The sequence below is a fragment of the Neodiprion fabricii genome, chromosome 4 (assembly GCF_021155785.1).
Source record: "Neodiprion fabricii isolate iyNeoFabr1 chromosome 4, iyNeoFabr1.1, whole genome shotgun sequence".
NCBI lineage: Eukaryota > Metazoa > Arthropoda > Insecta > Hymenoptera > Diprionidae > Neodiprion > Neodiprion fabricii.
In genome coordinates this window covers 14,746,536-14,770,312 of record NC_060242.1, presented here as the reverse complement: position 1 = coordinate 14,770,312, position 23,777 = coordinate 14,746,536, and the positions used below count along the sequence as shown (strand labels likewise).

The window sequence follows — 23,777 nt, the reverse complement described above, 5'->3', positions numbered from 1 at the left end:
ACATCTAGATACAAGCAATTGAACATTCAGCTCAATATGGTGTTTCAATTATTAATTGAAACAGCTTATTTGTTGAGTGTAGTCTCATATCGTTAGAATGAACAAATGTTCAAGCAATAAAGTAAGGTAATGTTTTATCAGAAATACTATAAATTTCGGCTGACGCGACTGAATCATGGAATGAAAGGAAGTCCTGCAATCATTTGGAATAGTTCTGATCACAAAAAAAAATTTAAATTCTTAGCCTTATACGTAGTCGGTAGATTTTTCAATAATGCAAATAACTTATAAGTGTTCGCAAGTCGGATAAACGCCGCGCGATTTTGTTCGGAGTTCGAACCGGGGCTCGTCCGTAAATACCTATCATCCTATTGTTAGTCGCATATCTGTATCCACTACGCCAAAGTACGGCACAGTCTTCGGGTTAACTCATGCTCACTTAGGTGACGATATATATTTATCTTATTGTCAGTGATACGAAGCTATTGCCAGGTGACATTAAGAAATTTTGTACAAAAATGCAAGGATTGCATCAATATTTCATGAATTTAAAAGCAGTAAAAAAGTCGTTGAAACAGTTCAGTTAACGAATAAAATGCTTCCAATCAAATATATTTTGTTGAAGCGATTCCACGCATTCAACCGTAGGTACCCCTTTCTTCAACCGGATCATTGAGTTGACACAGTTAAATATGTTTGAGCCTATCAAATTTTCAATCAAATCAGCTGCATAGTTTAAATAACTCGTTTGGTTGATTTGGCCTGACGGAATTTATTATGTTAACTATGTTATATTAAGTTTCGCGAAATAATGATTGAAGAAAAATTTTTTCACCAACCTTATCACCTACTGAATCGATTCAGTTGATTGAATGACTATTTTCTCTCCGTGTAGCTAAAACGACTGTTGTTGAGGAACAGATTAAACGAAAAATTCACTAGAATCCGCGCTCCGGTAAGTTCATTCCCTCGCATTTTTACGGAATGGTGGATGCGTCCGGAATACGCATATTATAACATTCTGTTTACGGCGTTTGTAGGAGCAAACATAGAGGTTCCCATGTACCCAAATTCCGGAACGGAGTGCCGGAGGGTCAAATTTTATTTCATGAAATAATTAATTATAGTTACAAAATTTAAGGGAGCTTTCCAGTGTGAAATTTTCAAAAAATCGATTTTTTTTTTTGCTTTATCGAATAGTATACACTCTTCCGAATATTCCCTGAAATTTTCATGCCGAAATTCAGATTATTTCGGTTACTGTACAGCATTTTTTGGAAGAAGGCAACGGAGCGCTACAGTTCTCGTTCCTACCTGCACGTACATGAACTTGGCTCGCCAATTGTCGAAAATGTGAATTCGGACTATTGCATAATTTGCCGTTAATTAGCCGTAAATTAGTCGCGCGACTTATTTTTTTGTCGCACACAATTTTCAAAAAAAAAAGCGGATGGCGTGCTAAATTCTTGAAAATCAATCAATCACTGTGTGTGGCAACTAGCCCCAAAGCACGTATTCTGCGGCAAGCAGATAGTAGAAATCGCTACGCAGTGTGCTGTGTGCACCTTCAATGAAGGTTACGACCCAATTTTAAAAATTTTGAAGACGATGGGATGCACGATAGAGCCGAGCGCCGCACATTTCGCCGCTAAGTACAAGAATGCGCGCATCATCCAAGCAAACCGCCAGGCGTCCCTGGATAGCAAAGAGGCGAGGACAGCTCGTCGGACTGAACAATCCATTGAGCACGATCTTTTCGAAGAAGCAGAAGGGATATTGTACGGACCTGGCATCGCTGATTGACCGTAAGTAAACGATTTACCTAAAATTTCCTCACTTGAAACTTTGAACGCGTTTTTCTCGAAACAGCATTTTTCAAAACGGTGTCCAACTTGGAGGGCAGAGTTTTAAAGCTATCGAGTTGAATTTTTTACACAATATTCTTAACGTTATTGTTTATCGTGCTATGGAAACTTTTTTTTTTTTTTTTTGACATCTTCCTATTTTTTTGTAAAAAAAACTGCCAAAAAAAATGCTAAAATCGATACTTTTTGTTCAAACCGGCGCCATTTTTGCAAAAAAAAAAAAAAGAAAAAAGCCTCCATAGCACGAAAGCCAATTATATACCGATCAATAATCTTTTTGTGTTTTTTGTTTCAGATCAAAATTGTGACCCCCAACGTGGACACCACATCCAAGTGCATTTTCTGCAACAATTGTTTCATCATTTTTATAGATATTAATTAATAAATAAATCGATCTTTAAAAAATTGTTTAGTATTCTTCAATACCCAATTAATATACAAAAAAAAACCAGACCGATTAGATTATTTTTTCTTAAAAAAAAAAAATCGCGAAAAACAGCGATTTTTCGGGCTATCACACTGGAAAGCTCCCTTAATCGGACATGAAAGCTGATTGGTTAAATTGTATATAATGATACAAAAGCTTTATCTAAACAAACAAATAAAGTTGAACAGCACAAATCTGAATCAACTCGAAATAAAAGACCAAAGATTGGAAATATTATCTATTCATCGATGTAAAACGGTGTTAGAACTTGCGATCGGAAGTAGCTGCTCGTGACAATCGGTACACAAGTTTAACTTGTGAAGAATATATTATGTTTTTGAAAAATATGGTCAAAGACCTCAAAACTAACGTTAAATCAGAAACATTCTTCCAAACTGATTAGACAATATCGTTTCCAGTGTTATTTCTGTATGTGGAAAAAATCATCTTGAGGTCGTGCCCATAAAAGAATTAAAAATATCGGTATTTAATTTTTTTATCAATGACGGACCTTTACGAAACAACTGAAAAAATCACAGAAAATTACACAAAACCAGACGTTCAAGCTGTTGAAAAGAGAAGGTGGTCACTTAATAGAATTCACCGGAAATCAGCAATGTAAATGTTCAAGGATTTTCAGACGCTTAGTTTGCTACTAAAAAAAAATCATTGACATGTGTACAGATGTCCGCTAGATTTGTGATTTTTTTCATAATTCTTGGAGTTGAAATAGCGGATTTAACGCAAAAAGACTGAAAATCGCGTTTTTTTTGCGATAACTTCACTTCAAAATGGAATTAGAACGCTAAAATTTGGTATGGGTCAACATTCATCAATAGAAAACAGAAGGTCGTTTGCAGAATTCATACCGAGCGGTGGCACTTTTGACATGCTTACCCGGCTATAACGTTTAATGTTCAACTAAAAAAGGACTGTTATAATTTTTTGATAGCTAAATTCTTTGAAAAGTTATTCAAGGATAAAATTGAAATCATGTGAAAATTCACCTTTTTCGAGATTGACCGCGAAAATGCTGGACTTATCAGCAGATATTGTTTATTTTCTTGTAAGGCATCTTTATCGCTATCAAATCATATTATTCAATTACTTTTCAACCTAAGAAAATTTATTTTGTAATTATTACAAGTCATGTCATACATATAATTCCAGTTTGAAAGAACCTGTTTCAAGCAAAGAATACATTGGCTTGAGTTAAAAAGTAATTGAATAATATGATTTTATAGCAGTTGAAATGCTTGAAAAAAGAAAAATTCATATTAGCTCTTATTGTGTAGAGCATCAAATTTCCTTCAGAAATATGAATCGTACATTTATGTACAATGACTCGTTATTGAGCTACAAAATGAAAAATTGCGTTCAGGTACCACTAAATCTTGATATGATGGGTTCAAATTACAACAGGCGTCTTATTGCCTCTTTCTACAACTATTATACACGTGACATTAAAAAAAATGTCGATTTTTTTCGACCAGTCCAACAGCTATACGATTACCGTTGGCGAGGTAGTGCTACGAAGTATAGATAATAATTGATGTTTATATTTTTTTATAGTTAGTATAGCAATAAAACATTCAAGGACCGGAAGCGCACTATATTTTTTCGTTATTTTATAATTGTTAGAACTACAATTTTTTCCAAAGTGCAAGGTGCCTTTTCAAGAACATGGAGTTTGGTGTTATTTCAAATAATATCTGGACACATGTGGAATAATTGATTTAAACCGGGCGGAAGCCACTTGTTTCATGATGCTTTATTGTGAGTCAAAAGTCAAAGCAAATGGAAAAATTGTAAAATTTCACTGACATGACCCCTTAAGAATTAATGGCTCTAAAATTGGAATCTGCGTGCACCGTTGATCATCGGAGACGACAGTAATCACTGTTGTTACTGTATTGCTGTATATTGCTCCTCACAACCCGCATGAAAAAGATATTTACGGACAATATATGCGCAGATTCATTTATTTTCCATGATTATGTATGATGCTTGTATATTGTATGTATTAGGGTGCTTTCTTTGGGACTATTTTTTTTTCGCTCCCGACCTGAAATTTTGTTGGAAATGCTTGAAAAAAAATTTCCTGAAATATGAGCCCTTGATATTAATATTAAGTACTCTCCCAGAACGTGAGAAGATTTCACATTTAAATTACATGTAAAATTTAATTTTTTTATTTTCAAATTTCTATAACTCAGCGGCATTTTGTGCTATCATATCGCCCGAACTTGAAAATTACTCAAGATTAAGCGCTTTACAAAAGTGCCCATTACGACTTAACTGTAACTCACACCGGTGAGGCAGTACAGATCACTAAAGTCAAATTTTGTAGTAATTTCTTGCGTTTTTGTTGTTATTTTGTTGATGGCTCAACCCACAGGAAAAATTTAAATAGACCATTTGTAGGAAATTTAATTTTTTACAAAAAAAATTCCTTTAAAGCAAACCTCTAAGATCGATATTTCTCGAGATATTGAGCTTTGACTTTTTTGTAGCATGAAATTTCAATGGATTATTGAGTCAAATTTAAAGAAATATTGATTTTCTATTCCTTATTACAAAATTTATTAATAGTTATCTTTTTTTCAAACTACCAGTGAAAATAATGATCATAATTTTTTGCGTGTATATAGTTTTTATGATATATTTAATAAATACCTAATTTAATGACAATTTGAACGAATATCAAATATGTTAACTATATTAAAGTTAATGAATTGTCCATAAACACGATTAAAATATTTTCTCGTTATATATAGCTCGTTCAAGGTCAAGTATATTCATGCCAAACAAAGCTAAAGGTTTGAGTGTACAAATAATAATCAGTATCCTATTACAGAGTATTGAAGATACATATTTCAAATTTTTATCTTGTTTACAAATCATAGATGACGCTAAAATTTTATAGATAAAAAAATAATTAACCTATTAAATATAACTTATTATTACAATTATAATTCAACAAAAAAAAAACATTTTTTCTTAAAGTTTTTTTTTTTTAATTTCAGATTGAATATTTTGTATTATTTATCTTTTTCTTTATTTGCAGCTTGAAAAATAGATAATTATAAAAAAATGTTGTAATAAGGAATCGAAAATCAAAATTTTTTTAAATTTGACTCAATAATCAAAGAATTTGTGAGTATACAATTTTTTGGAGTGGCCAGTTTTTTCCTATCCTTATAGTTTTTTCATCGTTTAGAGCGGAGCCACGCTGCAGACAAACTTACTCACCTTCACGCAGAATTGGTATTTAGCCATGTTTTGTAAAATAGCTAGTTTCACTTCACAGGTTGTATTTGTTCCGTAAAAATAATGTACGACGTATATTGAATATTCCAGGCCATTTTGACTTGGTCATGATCTTCATCATTTTCAACTTCGTTCTTTTGATAAGTCTTAAAAAAATGTGCTTGCTAATAATTGCACACTTAGCGGAATTACTCACAGTCACAATTCATTTTGATTTAATTCGCCCAGCAAAATCTTTTTCTATAATTTCTATAATCTACGAGATATAAGCAAATTATTTGAAACATGAAATCCCGTTAAAACAGAAAAAAGAATTTAAACATGGACGGTAAAATCTTCGCTGATGATTTTTTTTTTTTGCTGGTGCTTTCTCACCGTGTCAACTCTGAATCGAATTTCAATTTTTTTCTAACTGTCTTTCGTGTACCTCCAAAACTGAATACAGGCTCATTTTCAGCCTAGTTATGACATTTTTGATATCCTACTAAGAAATTACTGCGTCAACAAAATTGATTATGGTTATTAGGGATTCTCTAATCGATCGATTACTAGAGGAGTGATTTTTTTAATATGCCGAAGTCAATAGTACCCTGAAGTACATTAAGACAAGTGTACATTAAGTGTATATACAGTCAACTGTCATATACAGGGTATCTCATTTTCCTCAATCCATTCAAATATTTCGAAAACAAAAGGTGTGAGTCAAACATGTTTTAGAAAAAAGTTGTAAGGTTCGAAGGGCAAAGAAGATGAGAGTGTCAGATTTTCGGTAAGTGGATCCGCCCAGGTTAGATGAGGGTAAATTTGTCTTTTTTTTTAAATGGAACATTATATTTTTTCATCCGCATCTTTTTTCAGGGCATCAAAACGTATACACTCACCACCTAAACTTGACTATTGATAAGATACGAGTCGGTCAAGTTTGTACGGAAGGTTCCTGTCGTACTTGGTTCATCAGTTTTGTATCATAAATAGGACTCGCAGAGGCACGCATCTGCAAGGGGCCAGGACGTGACGCTCCCGCTGTGGCCCTTTTTACCTTTCATATAAATAGTTATCTTTTATTTCAAGTTCTATCCTTAATTTTTTAAATTATTTCTTTTTTTCATTTACATTTTTAATTTTTCAGTCTAAATTTCTAATAATTGCACATTTTCTTATTCCAACTATTTTTGAAAAGATGTTTGTTCATTTTATCAGAAATTTAAAAAATAGAACGTTATTCGTAAATCGTATTTACGACAGCTAATTATCGAATTGTCAACACGTATGACGTTATTCCGAGAGCTGTACTACTATCCACAGTCGAACAATTTCAAATGAGAGCATAACGGGGCATTGAAGTGCCCGGAAATGTTTTTGAACATTTATTGAAGTGATTTATAACCGGACGTAATTTGCTATCATAAATACGGTACACGAATAACGTTTTATTTTCAAAGTTTCTGATAAAATGAACAAACATCCTTTTGAAAATACTTGAAATAAGAAAATTTCGAATCAATAAAAAATTAAAATAAACTATTAAAAAATTATGTAATCTAGAAATATAAACATTAGAATTGTAACAAATATAAATATTTAGCAAAAAAGGTAAACGGGGGTGACAGTGGGAGCGTTCATGTCGCGGCTCCTGTCAGATACACGCCTCTGCAAATTCTGCTTAACATGCAAAAGTCATGAACCAAGTATGACAAGAATCTTCCAGGACAACTTGACCGGCTCGTATCTCATCACCAGTTGAATTAAAGTGGTAAGTATAGTACCATTTGATGTGGAATTTGATGCCCTTTCATATGCCGATGAAAAAAAATATACTGTTCGATTGAAAAAAACCAGGTTGATCTTCATCTGACCTTGGCGAGTCCACTTACGAAAAATTCAACACTCTCATCTTACTTCCCCCGATGAACCTTACAAATTTTGTCTGAAACATTTTTCACTCATACTTTTGGATTCCGAGATGTTTGACAGGATTGATTAAAATGAAACACCCTGTATACAAGATAAAATTATGTCCCTCGTACTACTTCCATTTCTGTTAAATAGCTCAATTAATTTGTAAAAACCACATGCATTAGTTCAAACAGTATAGTATGTTGATTTCACTACGATTGAATCAAAGAAATGATAGGATATGTTGCTGTAGAACTATACGATCATGATTGCAGGTATACATTATTAGGAAATCGAATTAATGCGATTTCTCTAATGTTATAATTCCAGTATCTAATTGAATTTAAGTTAACGTGATCAGGTAGGTTTAGAATTTTTGTAAAATGTATAACATTGGCAAAATATTGCATTGAAATATTACTGGAACCTAGCTGGATATATCTATGTACAACAATCGCTTACATGCGTCAGTACGTTTGGCTGAGTTCCACTGAAGATCAGAGTGAGTTTTTGGAAGGAGTTCTCTGAATCGATCTAATGCATACAAATTTCAAGCAGATGAATAATTTCCGCTACTTTTTTTTAACTTGAATGACTATGTTCTATACTGTTTCATATATTCATCATATCCTTCCCATAACTTCGATCAATTTTCCACAATAAAAGATTTCCGAACGTGCTCAATTGACGACTCAATTATATAGATAGAAACGGAATCAGCGGACGAGGTTGTAATCACAATATTTATTTGGCTGAGATACGCCGAAGTGTGTCGATTTAGAACTAACTATATGATCTTCTGTTTGAAATCTCTTGCATATTATTTTGTATTCAACGCTTCCAATATTTGAGTTTTGTACATGAAATGCAGGGCTGTGCTTTTTCTGTGAAACCTAAGGTACATTAGCTATGGTGAAAAGTTGTCATTTTTCATCATGGTCCCTTAATATGGAGAGAGGGATTTGTTGACTTCACCAAATATGGTAAAAGAAATGTTGAATTTCTATCCAAAAAAAAAAAAAAAAATACAATTGAATTCGACAAATCGTTAATCAGAACAAGTTTTATCAGCAATTGAAACTAGATTTCGCAGAATAAATGAAACATTCCTTGTGCCATGTTTTTACCGCCTACAACGTAGGATAAAATTAACACTTCTTTTTGAGTGCGAATAATACTGCACTTCATCTACCAACACAAAAAATACGAGAAAACTAACCCAGAGATACATCTTACATAAATATATTATATTTCGTCTGATCTTGTATCTTTTACAACCTCTTAAAGTTATAAGATACTTAAACCTAATTCTTCCTGCAAGCATTTTCAACCCAGTTCATCCAGTAAATTATGCCGTTACGACTCACCCCAATTTTATCGCCAAGGCTATTAAAGGTCACATATTTTGAATTCGGGAACATATCCGTCCTTGCATTTCGCGATGATCTGGTGATGTTGTCGCCAGTCACGAAACGGGCGCCGTTTATGCATAATAACGCAAGAAGTAATTTTACCCATGTTTGCCTTACGTCGCGATGCCACTCGATCATTTTGCTTCTCAATTTCAAAAATCCTACTCCTGATCCACTGCACAAAGTAATTGACCCAGTCGAGGGTGTGTATTCAGAGTATATTTTGAGTCGCAGGTACTTTCATTTTACGACATAGACCGTTAAAGCTTAAATTCAAAAATTGAAGAAATTTCACGCGCCTGTTACCATAGGTAAATGTAAAATTTGAATTTACGAAAAAATCGGATTCTGAATATGCAACAAGTTTCTATGTTTAACTAATTTCGAAAATGTTTTTTCTGTATAGATGTCTAGATAGAAAGTCCATCGATGTACTGACGATCACGAAACCACCCAAAATCAACACCTTTGTAGCCCTTGCAGACAACAGACGAGCCCCCAAGTCTTTCTTACCTGCGCTGGTAAGAGCTACCCTTCACTATAATCTGGTCTAACAAAATCTGTCCCGAACTCGGTCAAACTCTAGTTTATCTAGGTTTTCGAGTATCCCCACCTCCTACGCATCGCTTTTATTATTACTATTAAGAATTTATGACAGAGACATTTCCACACCATAATTTTCACAGTAAAATTGCGACTGAGGGCGTTATAATAATTATTTCGACGTTAGTCGGTTGCATATGATTGTTTCCCCGTAATTGCTGCTAGAGAAATTACATTGTCTTCCAGAACTTGAAAGTGCGGCACTGCGACAGTGTCATGTTCAGTGAGCATTTTCGAACTCGTTCTTTAGAACCAACTCTCGTCCCTCAATATTTAGCCAGTAATCCGAAAGTTTTGTAGATATTATATCTCAAGACGGATTCGGACGACCACATCTTGATATTTAAAATAAACAGATATTTGATTTCATTTCAATTCCACTCACCAATAAAAAGTATACTACAGTGGGTACGGTAAGAATTACCAAAAATAATCGATTTTCGATTGAATTGATTATTTTTTCCCGGTTAATTGAGGGTATCGATTATTTTTCGCAGTCGATTAATCAACCAACTCGGTTATTTTTTCTCATAATGGGTTTTTCTTTTTACCCCGATGAACGACGCAATAGAATATCAATTGATGTGATTAATATATTAATCACTATCATTGTCCTATTAACCAAGAATCTATTTGATATAATAAGTAAAAGATGAATGAATATTTTTATCTCTGATTAAAAAATATTTTGTATAGAATATCAATCAATTCATTTCAGGATAAATTATTTTCAGCTTAGTCGCCATCGCTTGCCAAGAATGTAAGTGTCGTTCGATTCGAATGAAAATCTTTATATTATATATATATATATATATATATATATATATATATATATATATATATTTTTGTCACTGTATACAATAAATTGGGTGTAGAAAAATATGATGTAGTTGGTATACATTTTTCATAAATAAATGGTGAGAGCAACAGAAGAATAATTGATGAAAATCGTCAACAATACGAGTGAGAACGTTGAATGTCATTCCCGTCTCGCTGTTTCGCACAGATGATGATGGCCTCAGTGGTGAAATCTAAAATTACACTCACTCATAATGGCATTGCGAAGGAAGATTTGTTTCTGGTGGTGCACACAAGTTTGGTAGATGAAGAATAATTTTATGAGAGTTGGAAAAATCACGCCTGCTACACACGATAAACCGTAGTTAGTTAAGCCTGGACATCGTAACGCTAACAGAACCTCGGAAAAGAGTGTCTGCCGTCACGGTGAAGCGCATCGCACTGACAACGAAAGCGAAACTCGCCGACCAATTATCCCCGCGTTCATCATTGTCTTTGTCATTCTCCACTGAAGTCTACTTGTTTTTAAACTGTTGAATTCCCTTTTATTCGTGGTGACGCCAAAGGCCGAACGAAGGCTGGGAGAACAACAATTACGGGTATATATACCAAGACTTGGCGAATGCAGTTCTCAGTCAAAATCTTGAGTCTATCTACAACATTCAAATACTGCAAGGCTGTACGGCGCAAGTTTTGCTATTACAATTGGGAACAGAGATTCTTTCTCACAAAACTGGTAATTGGACGCAATGCAGCTGATAAATTGCTAAATAATAATTTTTCCTAATAGGAATCTTTGATTTTTTTTTACTAACCAAAAAATGGGTGTATCTTAAAAAGGTGTGAGGTTTCTCCGATATGGGTCGATATTTTGAATAAATTTATCGTCAAAATGACGAATATTATGTTAGTCAATTGAGAAAAATCTTGGTAAAGCAGTAAGGCAATTGTTAAGAGAAACTTTTACAGATTATAACCATACGGAGTTTTAAGTTTCGGGACTGAAGTGAGTTGATGTAATATTGCATTAAAAATTTGATTATTCGTAAGTCGACCCCCACTCATTGCTTCCTCGTTTGGCGGATAATTTCATTATCTATATTGTAAGCAGCATAAAAACAAAAACAAATAAATTTTTGGACATAAGTACTAAGTTATAATCGAACTTTTTCAGCAATGAGGTTGACGTTCTTCGGCGGTTGTTCGCTAGGAATCTTACTGTGTGCAGCGGTAACTGAATGCGTTCCAAAATTTGAATCCGGCGGGTAAGTTCTACGTGTATAAATGCATCTGCTCACTAAGATTGCTCGAAACCCATGAAAGGATAAAGTTTTTCTACGCAGAAAACTCTAGTAATTTTAGTTTTGACGCAAAATTCAATGGTTCCGCATTTCGCATATCTTAATTTAGTTTCATTTGTTTTAATCTTGCAGTAATTTATGTTCAGTGCCATAGAATATTCTGGTAACTATCTAGTTGATTTTCATGTATAAGAAATTTTGTAATATTTCGACCAAAGTAACTTTTAACTAACACTTTTTTTGGTACCATATTTCCGAACAACCAAATGTGTTAATCCTTACATTAAGCTAAAAATTATTCTGGTATTAAGAATGATATACTTCTAAATTGTTGAATGAGTCGAGTGGACGTGACATTAGACATCCCCATCCATTTAAACCAGTAAGGAATAAGAGCGAAAATTTATGTGTAATACACTTGTTGATACTTGCCACAATGATATGATAAATTTTCAACCGCATTTTAGATTCAAATTAAAAATGAGTGACGAATATATGTCGTGACTCTAACTAAGGAATGAAATGAATTCTCCTGTCCTGTAACCAGGCAGAGACAGGTTTTTTTAAAACACAGATTTTCGAAAATTCTTGTTTAAGGTGGGGTAGAGAAATTTAAGCATTTTGATTTTGAGGCCCTTGTTATTCGTGGTTTCAAGAACATTTTAGAATTTTTTCATTGAAATTAATAACAAAGTGGCGACGTGGTGCACATAAGCAGCGGACGACCACGTTTTCAACCCGGTGGCGTAGATTCCTCGATCAATTTTCATCCGATCAACTTGAAATTTTTACATAATCTTCAAAACTTGTATGTCGATTCAAGCACATGACTAGATTTTTGAACTTCAACCCCAGAAGATTTTGATAAAAATCTTATTAACAATTTTTCGGTCGAAAAATGAAATTTATTGTTCATAATTGTATGTATTTACGAATTTTTTTTTACATTTGGGGTACGAGCATGCACCCAAAAGATGTCTTTAACTCAAAAAATTTTTTCTACCTGTTACAAACTCGATGGTAATGACAGGAGATGTCCCATTGCAAAAGCCCTCGAGTTCGGAGTCGTTCGCTACTTATATCCATCATGCCGCCGTTTTGTTATAATGTCAGTGACAAAATTCTGAAATTTGGTTGAAACTATAAATAATAAAGTCCTCGAACTGAAATTGCCTTAAGTGTTCCCATTTTCTTTGAAAAAAAGCTCCTAACAATAAGTATGATTCTAGACCGTCTTTTTGTACCCCCTCCCGACCCCATAATTTAAAATAATATCGTTACCCATCTTTATTTAACATGAATAAATCGACATTTGTTTCAAAAAATACCATTCATTAACAATATACGTTCCAACAAAATACTTGTTTCGGAGGACGATCTACTTTATTAAATCTAAACATAGTTTGTTTTTTTTTTTTTTAATGGAAGAAATTCATTTAATGGGCTACGGGTACTCTGCCTAGACAACACCTGCACCCGTATGAAAAATACGATTTCTGGAGTATTACGCATAAATTTTATGATAGGTCGTATTATAGAAGAAAAGAGCAGATTGTTGGGCGTTGGATTTCAGAATAGAAGTAATTGCATGAGTAATGTTTTTTTGAATTTCTAGAGGATTCTTTCCCAGTTCGGGAGGTTTTATGAGCAAAGCCGACAAAATGGATGATCAAGTAGCGATGCCGTCTGAAACTCGGAGTGTAGACGCATCAACTGAAACCTCGAAACGTTCAATAGCCGAGAAGAATGATATGTCCGATCGCGATCAAGAGCCACGTTTTGGCTTTACTAGTGTTGGTGCGACGGGCACGGTACGTGGTCTGAACATTGGGTTCTTGCAGAAAACGACTCTAAAATCAAAATAAGGCCAATGTTCTTAAATACTAATTCCAAAATTGGCTTATATTCGTGACAGGGGTATGGAGGAATCTCGAATTACGCACCCGCCAAGGTAGATCTGGGAGGAATACTTCTTGGCGCAATAATCGGCGTCGGGACGATTCTGGTAATTCCTAAGTTGCTGTACGTCTTCTCTGGATCATACGGTGCTTATGCAAGAAGTAAGTACGTCTTTATCTGTGTTATATCACTTTGAACTTTAAAAATTGCGAAAGTTGTTGTGAGAACATTGCTTTATCATTTCTCGGAAAGTCACCAGACCTCATCGGATATTACTCCCTTTATGCGTTTACAGAATTGTATCGCCTTTGGATTACATGCTTAGCAAAAAACAGTAATATTACGTAACAGCGAAAAATTGTAGAAATTTCCCGTAATTATTGGCAAATCATGAGGCTTACCACGAGGAAGGATTGGACGGGTTGAAGAAATGACGACACTTCTTTACTTGACAGAAATGAAAGAAAGTTGTTTTATCAACTTAAATAGCTCTACACATTACAGAGTAAAGAGATCAACTACATACCAGCAAGAGAGAGAAAAACTCTGCCTCCTGGCCTTTGCGGAAGACCAAGCTCGGCCAGCGATACCCTAGCGCCTCTCACGCATGTTCTGCTAACGCGATAACCCAACTGCCTCAATACTACCGACCGTTTGAGCATGTTTCTTGAATCGAAGCTATATTTATGATTTCGTATAATTTCCGAAAACTGTCTCTTGGCAGCGCTTTTGTGAAAATGTCAGCTCGCTGTAACTCCGATGGAACATACATTACCACTATCTTGTTATTTTCGAATGTTTCACATACATGATTATAATGTATATCGATGTGTTTTGTCCGCTTGCAGAAAACAGGGTTGTTCGCCAAGCGTATCGTGGTCTGACTATCGACGTACAAATTTAATTCGCGTTTGCAGGAATATCCTATTTCGCTAATTACTTTACGGAGACATACGGCTTCTTTGGTCGCTGTAGCAACAGCCACGTATTTTGACTCGATTGTGCTTAGCGCGACTAATTTTTGTTTTTGGGATGACCATGATACTAGCCCACTGGCCATCCAATATATATACCCCGTCGTTGACCTTCGCGTCTCGGTATCGTTTGCATAATTCGCGTCTGAGAAGCTTACGAGGTTTTTTCCGCTATCGCCCCTTTTGTACTCTAATCCGTAATTTTTCGATTCTTTCTGATACGTAAAGGCTCGCTTGACCGCTCACCAGTGCTCAAAATTGTGTTTGATTAGGAATTTACTCACAGAACTCACATCAAACACTACGTGAGGCTCTCAGCCCATTAGGAAGATTACGGATCCGATTGATTTTGATTGCTTCACGATATAGCACGTTACTCGATGGCTCGTTGCTATGTTTCACCGGATAAAAGTTACTTGCGAATCAATTGGTACCCTAATTGGTCTTGTTTCTGGCATCCCGAATTTATATTTTCCCTTATAATTCTAGTTACAATACTATAATTTTTCCCACGCACGCGCTCTGATACGCACGAATTTTATTTTCTCGATTACTTTCAATTTGCATCCCGACAAAGTGACTTGGGTCACCTATTTTCATTTTGAATACTTCTCGAAATTTACTCGATGTGTAATTTAGTGTAAATTTCGTTTTCCATTCTATTTCTAGATTTCATTACGAGCCACGACGTTGGCCTCGTCCGCACTCGATTACGCGACGCGAAGAAATATGCGGTAAATGTAATTGTTCTATCTCACACGGGTTGCAACAACTTCCAACTCGCTCACTATGTCCACGTAATTGTCTATAAAGATCAAATCGAAGCAATATTTCGTTCATGCGCCAACGGAAAATACGTTTTTCTTTAATCTGGGAACGTAAAGAACGTTTTTACAACACCTGCTCTGGAAGTTGACTTTTCGAGCGCTGTATGTCATCTCCGAAATACACAATAATCGCATACTTGACTATATGTGCTTCATAAACGTACATGTCGGTTAAGTATCAAATAACTGCACAGATTCCACCTAAACTATACTACTATAGAAATATAACCACACGAATACAGTCTGTATTAAACTCACTCCATCTTTTTCACTTTACTAGAAACTACTCAAACGCCATCTGATGCCGCTATAGTAATTTAAGTTTTAAAATTATTATAATCCGCTCAAATTGGACTTCCAGATCAGTTTTTGTAAAAAATATTGTATTCTACGTGTGGGATAAGTAGCAAATGTAACAGTCGTGATTACGACACGACTGTCCGATTATTTGCTACTTATCCCACATGTAGCATAAATAACTATTTCAATTCATGGATCCCTCCACAAATCCCCAACGAGCTTTTGCGCAATCACGTCACCTTTTCCCACTACACTGTACTCGTTGCCATCACCGAACGACACCGTTTCTTCATTCAAGATGAGTTTATATTCCGTTAATCAATTCCGCCGATGGGTCATGTGTCTTGACAGATCACTGTCTGTTACCCATACGCCGTTTTTGTTTACCGCGAGCAGCTCGATTCACGCTTCCCTCTTAATAGCTCCACAGACAACAGAGTACAAAGATCAACTACACAGCAGCAAGAGAAAGAGAGAGAGAGAGAGAGAGAGAGAGAGAGAGAGAGAGAGAGAGAGAGAGAGAGAGAGAGAGAGAGAGAGAGAGAGAGAGAGAGAGAGAATGAATGAATGAATGAATGAATGAATGAATTGTTTATTTAGCTAAAAAGCTATTTCTTTTACACATACATTTTACATATCCTTATATCTTACATCTACCTTACAGCTACCCCTTATTATTATATTTCTACATATCACTCTTTACTTCAGCACCTGCCTCTCTTTACGTACTGCACTACTTTCCTCTTCCTTTCTTCCATATTTTTTATACCTTTCATATCTTGTGGCAGTTTATTGTAAATTTGGAAACCCTTATAATATAAATCTTTTTGTCCCATAGCTCTTTGACTGTGTTCTATTTTTAAATGTCTGCTTGTCTTGTTCGCATACCAGTTCCATTCCACACTTTTGCAACCGTTTGAACATTTTGCTCTTTCTGCACGTTTACATCCACCATCTTAAATACGTACATAATTACATTATATTCTATTCGCTCCCTTACATTAACACGTTGAGCGCCACGCGTATTTCCAAGACAATCCCGTTCAGGCCACGCGCGCCGCTGTCAGCCACCGATAAGTCTAGTGTCAGCCACCGATGGCTGACGCGGCCTAAACGGAAAGTCTAGTGTCAGCCACCGATGGCTGACATGGCGCTCAACGTGTTAAGAAAACATAACGCGTCCAGCATATCATTCACTCTTATCCAACGGCAACACTGTAATATTACACGCATCGCTCTGTTCTGTAGTTTCTGAATGTCATCAATATCTGTTTTATTCATATTAAGCATTACCGTACTACAATACTCAATATGTGGTGCTATTATAGTCTTGTACACTGTACATCGTGTCATTGGTGATAAGAATGTGCCCAGCCTATTTAAAAAACTGCCTTTTTCCGACTTTTTTAATTGTGTAATCCTTGTGTGCTGTCAGGTTGAGTCTCGAATCTATCATTATTCCCAAATACTGTATCTCCACTACCCTTTCAAGTTCTTCTCCATTTTTACATACAACTTTAATTTCACCTCCTTTCCTTTGTCGTGGTCCTCTTATGATCATAATCTTTGTTTTTTTGGCATTTATTTTCAGTTTATTCTTGCACAGCCATTTCTCTGTTCGTTCTAGTTGTTTAGTCAGTTTATATTCTAGTTCTGCAGATTCTTCTGCCTTCGTGTAAATGACCATGTCATCAGCAAATAATATGATATTAGAATCAGAAACTTCGGCAACAATGTCATTTATATACATAATAAATAATAAGGGTCTAAGTACTGAACCTTGCGGCACGCCATATTTTGTCCTCATTTCTTCTGAATTAGTCTTATTTATAGATACTATCTGTGACCGATTTGATAAGTACGACTTTAACCAACCTATAACTGTACCTCCAATACCAAACTTTGTTAGTTTATTCATAAGCTTCTCCCGATCTATAGTTTCGAACGCTCTCTTCAGATCTACAAATATCACTCTAACTATCTTTCCGTTACTGATGTCTTTGTTCCACCCGTTAGTATTTGCTGTATAGCGTTCTCACACGATTTTCCTTTCCTAAATCCGTATTGTAGCTCCGTGAGTAGGTCGTTTCGTTCTAGATATTCCATTATTTGCTCTTTCACTATGATTTCTAATACCTTTTCATACTGTGGCAACATATTTATCGGTCGGAATTCATCTGGCCTTCTAGTTTTACTCACTTTCGGTATCGGTATAATTTCCGACCTTTTCCAACTTTCTGGAAAGTATCCCTGGCGCAGGGATTGATTTATAATCAGTGTCAGTTCTCGACTGATTGCTTTAAATGCTAAGGTTAGTATTTTGCTCGATATCCCCTCTTGTGTCCCAGTTTTCTTTGGCATATTTCTTATTTTGATACCCAACTCTTCTTCGCTAAGCTCTTTAAATTTTGTAAACGTCGTGCTTACGTGTATCATTTCTTCGTCACTATTTTCTACAACTACATCTATACTACCTACAATCTCCTCGATACTGTCTATATAATATCTATTGAAACAGTTTGCTATTCCCTTTACGCCCTTTATTAGTGTGGTATTAAAATAAATGCCCCCCGTGTAATCGATTTCTTGCTGTTTACCTTTTATGATTTTTTTCAGTGTCTTCTATATCTCGGAACTGTTATTTTTATTACTATCGATTTTTCTCTCATAATATTCCTTTTTTTCCTTTCTCAAAAGTTCTGCCGCCCTATTTCTACTTTTTCGATATTCTTTCCAGTCATATTCGGTGTTTCTGTTTTTAGCTACTTTATAATATGCGTCTCGCTCCCTTAATGTTATTTTTACTGTCTCATTTATCCATTTTTTGCCGTTCTTATCGCTGTTTACTTTTATTCCTTTGTACGGCATCTCTTTGTCTACTGCCTCTATTATTTTATTTATTGTTTCATTTGTGTAGTCTTGGTAATTTGTTTGGCTCGCTTCCAATTTTCTTAAATACGTTTTACTCTCTTCGAGCCTTTTTATAAACCTTATGTCGTCAAAGTTTCTCACATCTCTTTTCATCGCATTTGATTTGATATTGTTTTCCGTTGGTAAATTTATTTTTACGTCCAAGATTCGTGGTCCGTAATTTTCGGCGTGTCCTTTATTTCAATATCTACTTCATTATTACTAAAGACTAGGTCTATGATGGTTTGCGACTCCTCCTCTACTCTCCTTGCACTTTTGACATACTGTTTCATGCCTTTTTCTAAAAATAATCTAGTCAGTCTTTTCTTATAGTATGAGTTATTGTTAAAATTTATATCAAAGTCTCCAACGAACAAGCAATCCTTATACCCGTATAATTCTTCACTTATTTCATCAATCGAATCAATAAAATCTCTATCACTTGCACTAGGAGAGTGATATACTAGAGCTATCGGCCCTGAGTATGTATTGAATCGATTTTTTCCTATTTTTACCGCCAAATACCAACAATTTCCTTCTATCTTTCTATTTATTATGACTGTAAATTGTATTCCTTTTTTTATATAAATAGCTACTCCACCTGTCCGTCTATTTTCTCCACCGCATCTTATTAAGCTGTAATCTTGTACTGTTACTTCTTCATCGTCAATTTCTTGTGTCAGTCGCTTTTCTGTAAGTGTCATTATTGATGGTTTCATTTTTTTTACAACTAGGTATTTGATTTCGTCTAGGTTTTTGATGAGGCTTCGAGCATTTAAATACACTAGCGACCCTCCGATTTCCTTTACTTTATCCTCACTCCTTTTCTTATCTTTTATATCTCTAAAAAATATTTGTACGTTGGGCATAGTTTATCGTATACGCTGTGTTTTATGACTTCTTGTTTGAGGTTAGGTTTTACTAAGTGCCCTGCACAACTCGCACATTTACTTTCGTTATTTTTACATTCCTTTACTTTATGTGCTCCTGCACACTTGCCACAGCGCGTTTCTTTCTTACAATTTTTGGCTATATGGTAATACCCCCAGCAATTGAAATATTGCGTTATCGTCACATATTCAAATGCTTTGCAGCTCTTCCAGCCTATCCTTACTCGATTTTCCTTTATTAGTTCTTTATACCTTTCTGAGTCTAATTCTAAAATAAATGTCATATTTTTGTACTGCTCATATGTCCATTTTTTAATTATTTTAATATGTAAATTCTGCCTTTCTTTGTCAATATTGTTTTGGACACATAGTCTAGTTATTAATTCATTTTCTGCTATATTGCTGTCCTCGATGTCAATGACAATTATTTTAATTTGTCTATTGGTCGATGGGGTGTTTACAGTGTAATTTGCCCCTAACTTGCTTACCATAAGATTTATTAATTTGTCTCTATCTTCTTGTTGTGGACAACCGATTACAACTTTCCCGTTTTGAGCCGCTGCAATTTTATTTACATTTATTCCCGCCTCGACTTTATCTATTTTTTCTTTCACTATTTGCTTCGTCGTGGCACTACTTTGCTCTGTTGTTGGTTGCACTATAATGATTTCATCTCTCTCTCTCTACTACCTTCTTTTGTAATTGACGCGTACGTGGCTTTCCGCGCTCCCTAGCTGTTTACATCAACTCCTACTCCCCCTCTGATTTTACTGTGATTTATACTTTCTTTCAATTTTTGTATCGTCTTTTACATTTTCATTATTACCTCGTTAAAGTTTTTATTTATCTCATCTCTCATTTTTATTATCTCATCTTTGATTACCTCCCTCGCAGCTTCCTTGACACTAATTTTTATCGCCTCTCCTTCGCCTAGTTCGTACATCCAGTCGATTATTTCATTTAATTTTTTGTCAATAGATGCATAATGTTGTCGCTTTTCACCAATATCATCCTCGACTCTAGTTTCATCGTCCTCTACCTGTTGTATCATTTCCAACTTTCCATCACACGTTACAAGTTCCTGCCTTTGGTCATAAATTTTATGATTTTTTGCACATCCCGGATGAAAATTTTTTAAGCATCTCTTACATTCATAATTTACATTCATGACTAATTTCTTGCATTTTGCACATGGCTGCTTCCCCCCCTCATTCAGCATTTTGTATTGTTTCTTTCATTCGTTTCCTTTTTTTTCTCTCTACCTTATTTGGGTGTTCATTCGTTTACAATAAGTAAATTTCCGGGTTTTGTTATTCGATAGAGTAAATTACTTGATTTGTTATCCTGTAAATTATACGCTCTATTGTAATCAGCTCGTCAGCTTGGAAAATGTATCATTAATGCTACTCTGATCTGGTTGGTAAGTCAGAAGTGTGTATTAGTCTCGACAACGGATGGGTGTTGTTCTGATAAGCTCACCGCCCACTCCATATACGTCGGTGATTTTAAAACTCCCTAGAAGGCGGATATTTTCAACCATCGATATTATCTATCGATACTACTGATCGATAGTTATTGTATATGTGACTTGATGATATCATACGCAGCCTCACTTGAAAACTTGAACACAACCGTCTTGTGTATCACTGCCCGATATGGTTGTAGGGTGACTGTGTAGCGTGCGCAGCATCAATATTTACCCGTCCGTGAGATGACAGCTTGATTATGTGTGTAATGAAGACCGTTTTGTAGGGAGAGCTCCAAAAGTGAGGTTAGGAAAAACCCGTTGAGTAATCTCAGCTTATCCACTTTGTAGACAGCCCGCTGATGTTAATGGAATTGTCAAAGTGGAAAGCAATTTTTAAGCGTGCTCTTCCTGAAAAACAAAAACGCCCGGGGGCACGATGCGGCAGAGAAAGTCGAAAAACAGTAAGATCGATAACGACAATAAACCTTCAATACTCACAGAGAGAGAGAGAGAGAGGAGGAGGAGGGGGGAGAGAGAGAGACGCCGCCTTTTCGCCTTTGCTACGAGACGCCTCTCATGCATGTTCTACTAGTGCGACAAACTAGCTGCCTCAATAAAAAATAGTAACAAATCATAGTACTCGGTAAAATGTAACTGGTCACATTATTCGAAAAACGGCGATCATAATATTTCTCATCGAGTTTTCGGAGTGTTGCTTTGAATTATTCCGATGCTACCTCAATGTTTTTAGATTAAGATATCACTTTTCCGACACAGGTACAAGTGTTTACAAATCTTGTGTTGAACGACCCGTGAGCTCTAGAAAGTTTGCCCACCATCAATTGACAAAATCTATTTTATTAATGGTTGTTTATACCTTCAAGGTGATGAGGGGACTATAACCCAGACGATGGTACGTCTCGACGATGCGCTGGCGCGCTACGGGGTTGATACGACTTCCTGCATGCAAAGGGCTGTCTGCACTTATACCAAACAAGCCACCGTGGCGTTGCGGGATCACACAGAGCATCAGAGTATCGAAGCAGTCTCTCCCTTGGATAGGGCGATCGATGCTGTCGTGACAAATAAAGTTTTTCAAACAGCCATGGAAGGCACGGCTGTACAGGATGCGATTCAAACTGGAAAGGAAGGTCAGGATTGTCCGCGAGTCTATTCACACTGCGGTCTTTCTTTGGAGGCACTTTTGTCCTTATTCACCACGATGATGACGGCTCCCTCGCCATCAAATGTCCGTACTTCCATGTCGACGTCACCTTTATAGTAACGTGAACATTAACCGCAAAAACCGCCATAGAATAATTAGGCGAGAGCTCAGAGCCACTAGTTTGTCAAAAGGATATCATAATAGAAATGTCGTCGGGTCAAGAATGCGGGCGTTAGTGGGGGAATCATTTTTGTGATTCAGTTTATATTCCTTCAGTTCAGTAGTTTAGTCATTAACACAATTTGTATGATTGTTCAAAAGTTTCCCAATATACAGTAAGTATTCCGTTTGGACATCAGAAACAATGCATTTTTCAATTAGGTATCGCCGTGAAATTTCGAAATGATCGTAGATTGACTGTCTCATCGTGACCTCATCACATCAATGATACCGAATTGGAGGTTAGATGCGAGGTGTATGGGATCAGGATAATTGTACTATGGCTAAATCAGAATAATACAAATTTTTTTCGATAATACCGATGGGCATCTCTTTAGCACCGTTCTTTACTCCGATTGGCTGCCATATGGCGCAAAGTCAAGACCAACTTAAGCTTTTAGCGAGAAAATAAATGTTCCCAACTCTTTTGTTTTTACACAGAAAACAAAAAAGTACATAATCATTCCAACCTGCTTTCAAAGTTGGAAAACTCCATAGTTAAACAAAAAAATGTTTGAAATCACAAAACGACCTCATTAGCTGACGAACTTTATTAATCCTAGTGGCATAAAGTCGTGTTCGCAATTTGTTTAATCCCATACAACATAATCGTATCCCAAAAAATTCTGGAGTACCTTACTAGTTATTTTCGAGCATCTTCATTTGTGATTCATTTAGGTATTTTTATTTCAGCAGTGGAAAACAATTGGTGATAATAATTCATATGTCTCTGTTACTTATCGATCTATACAAATCCCGAATTATATGATTAGCCCATGCAAGTTTTAGTGCTCATTATTCACCTACAAGAAACTGTGACTCTCAACTTTGAACTATTTTTTGACGCATTTTTACAATTAGACGCAATGCAGCTAAGGTATTCAAGCTGTTATAAGGTGATATTTTGCAAGCTTATTGGCTTATTGAAAAAATCATGACAAAATAAATGATAGTTCGAATAGGGCCAAACGATGTGATTACCATATTCTTTTCAAATAATTACGTCTTAAAAATGTCAAATTGACTGTAATATCTTCAAATCGATATCATATTTCGAGTTCCCCTGATATTTTAGCACAGATTGCAACAAATTCCAAGATCTCGAACTCATTGTAATTTTTTTAAGCTCATGCGGGTGCGACGTACAACAGCTGCACCAGTTGCACTCGTATTCAGCTACGAATAATATGAAAAAGTGAGTATGAAAATGAATAAATTGAAAAAGTTGATTTTTCTGTGCACATACAAGAACAAATTCACATGAACTATGGGCATTTTTTGCGCCCTAGACTATGATCTGGCTCAAGGAACCCGAGTATGCAAAGCAGAGGTAGAAGGAGCGCTGACTTAAAACACCCACGTTTTCGATCAGAAGTTCTGGGTTCAGTGCCCAAGTCTCGCAAAATTGCAGTAACGGACAAAAATCCCGAGTTTTGCAATAAGTAACTCTAGTTAAGAAATCTGGGTTTTTCAAAAGTAGCTCCGGCTTAACAAACCCGGAGTAAACTCTACGAAAGCAAAAACAGCTTACTTCGTTACAAACAAGGGATGCC

General features: G+C 35.6%; 2 protein-coding genes across 2 annotated transcripts in view; one reads left to right on the top strand and one right to left on the bottom strand.

The window, feature by feature from the left end:
- LOC124179676 overlaps positions 1-9,088 on the bottom strand; it is a 28,363-nt gene extending 19,275 nt beyond the window's left edge. The window contains exon 1 of the mRNA XM_046564354.1: positions 8,826-9,088. Within this exon, the coding sequence (XP_046420310.1) occupies positions 8,826-9,008 (183 nt within the window). The 5' untranslated portion in view covers positions 9,009-9,088. The remainder of the gene's footprint in view (positions 1-8,825) is intronic.
- Positions 9,089-10,918: 1,830 nt separating this feature from the next.
- On the top strand, positions 10,919-23,370 carry LOC124179672. Its single transcript, XM_046564335.1, has 5 exons — positions 10,919-11,007; positions 11,446-11,536; positions 13,188-13,383; positions 13,488-13,632; positions 21,725-23,370. The coding sequence occupies exons 2-5, from the start codon at positions 11,448-11,450 to the stop codon at positions 22,120-22,122; spliced, it is 828 nt and encodes a 275-aa protein (XP_046420291.1). The 5' UTR covers positions 10,919-11,007; positions 11,446-11,447; the 3' UTR covers positions 22,123-23,370.
- The last annotated feature ends 407 nt before the right edge of the window (positions 23,371-23,777 follow it).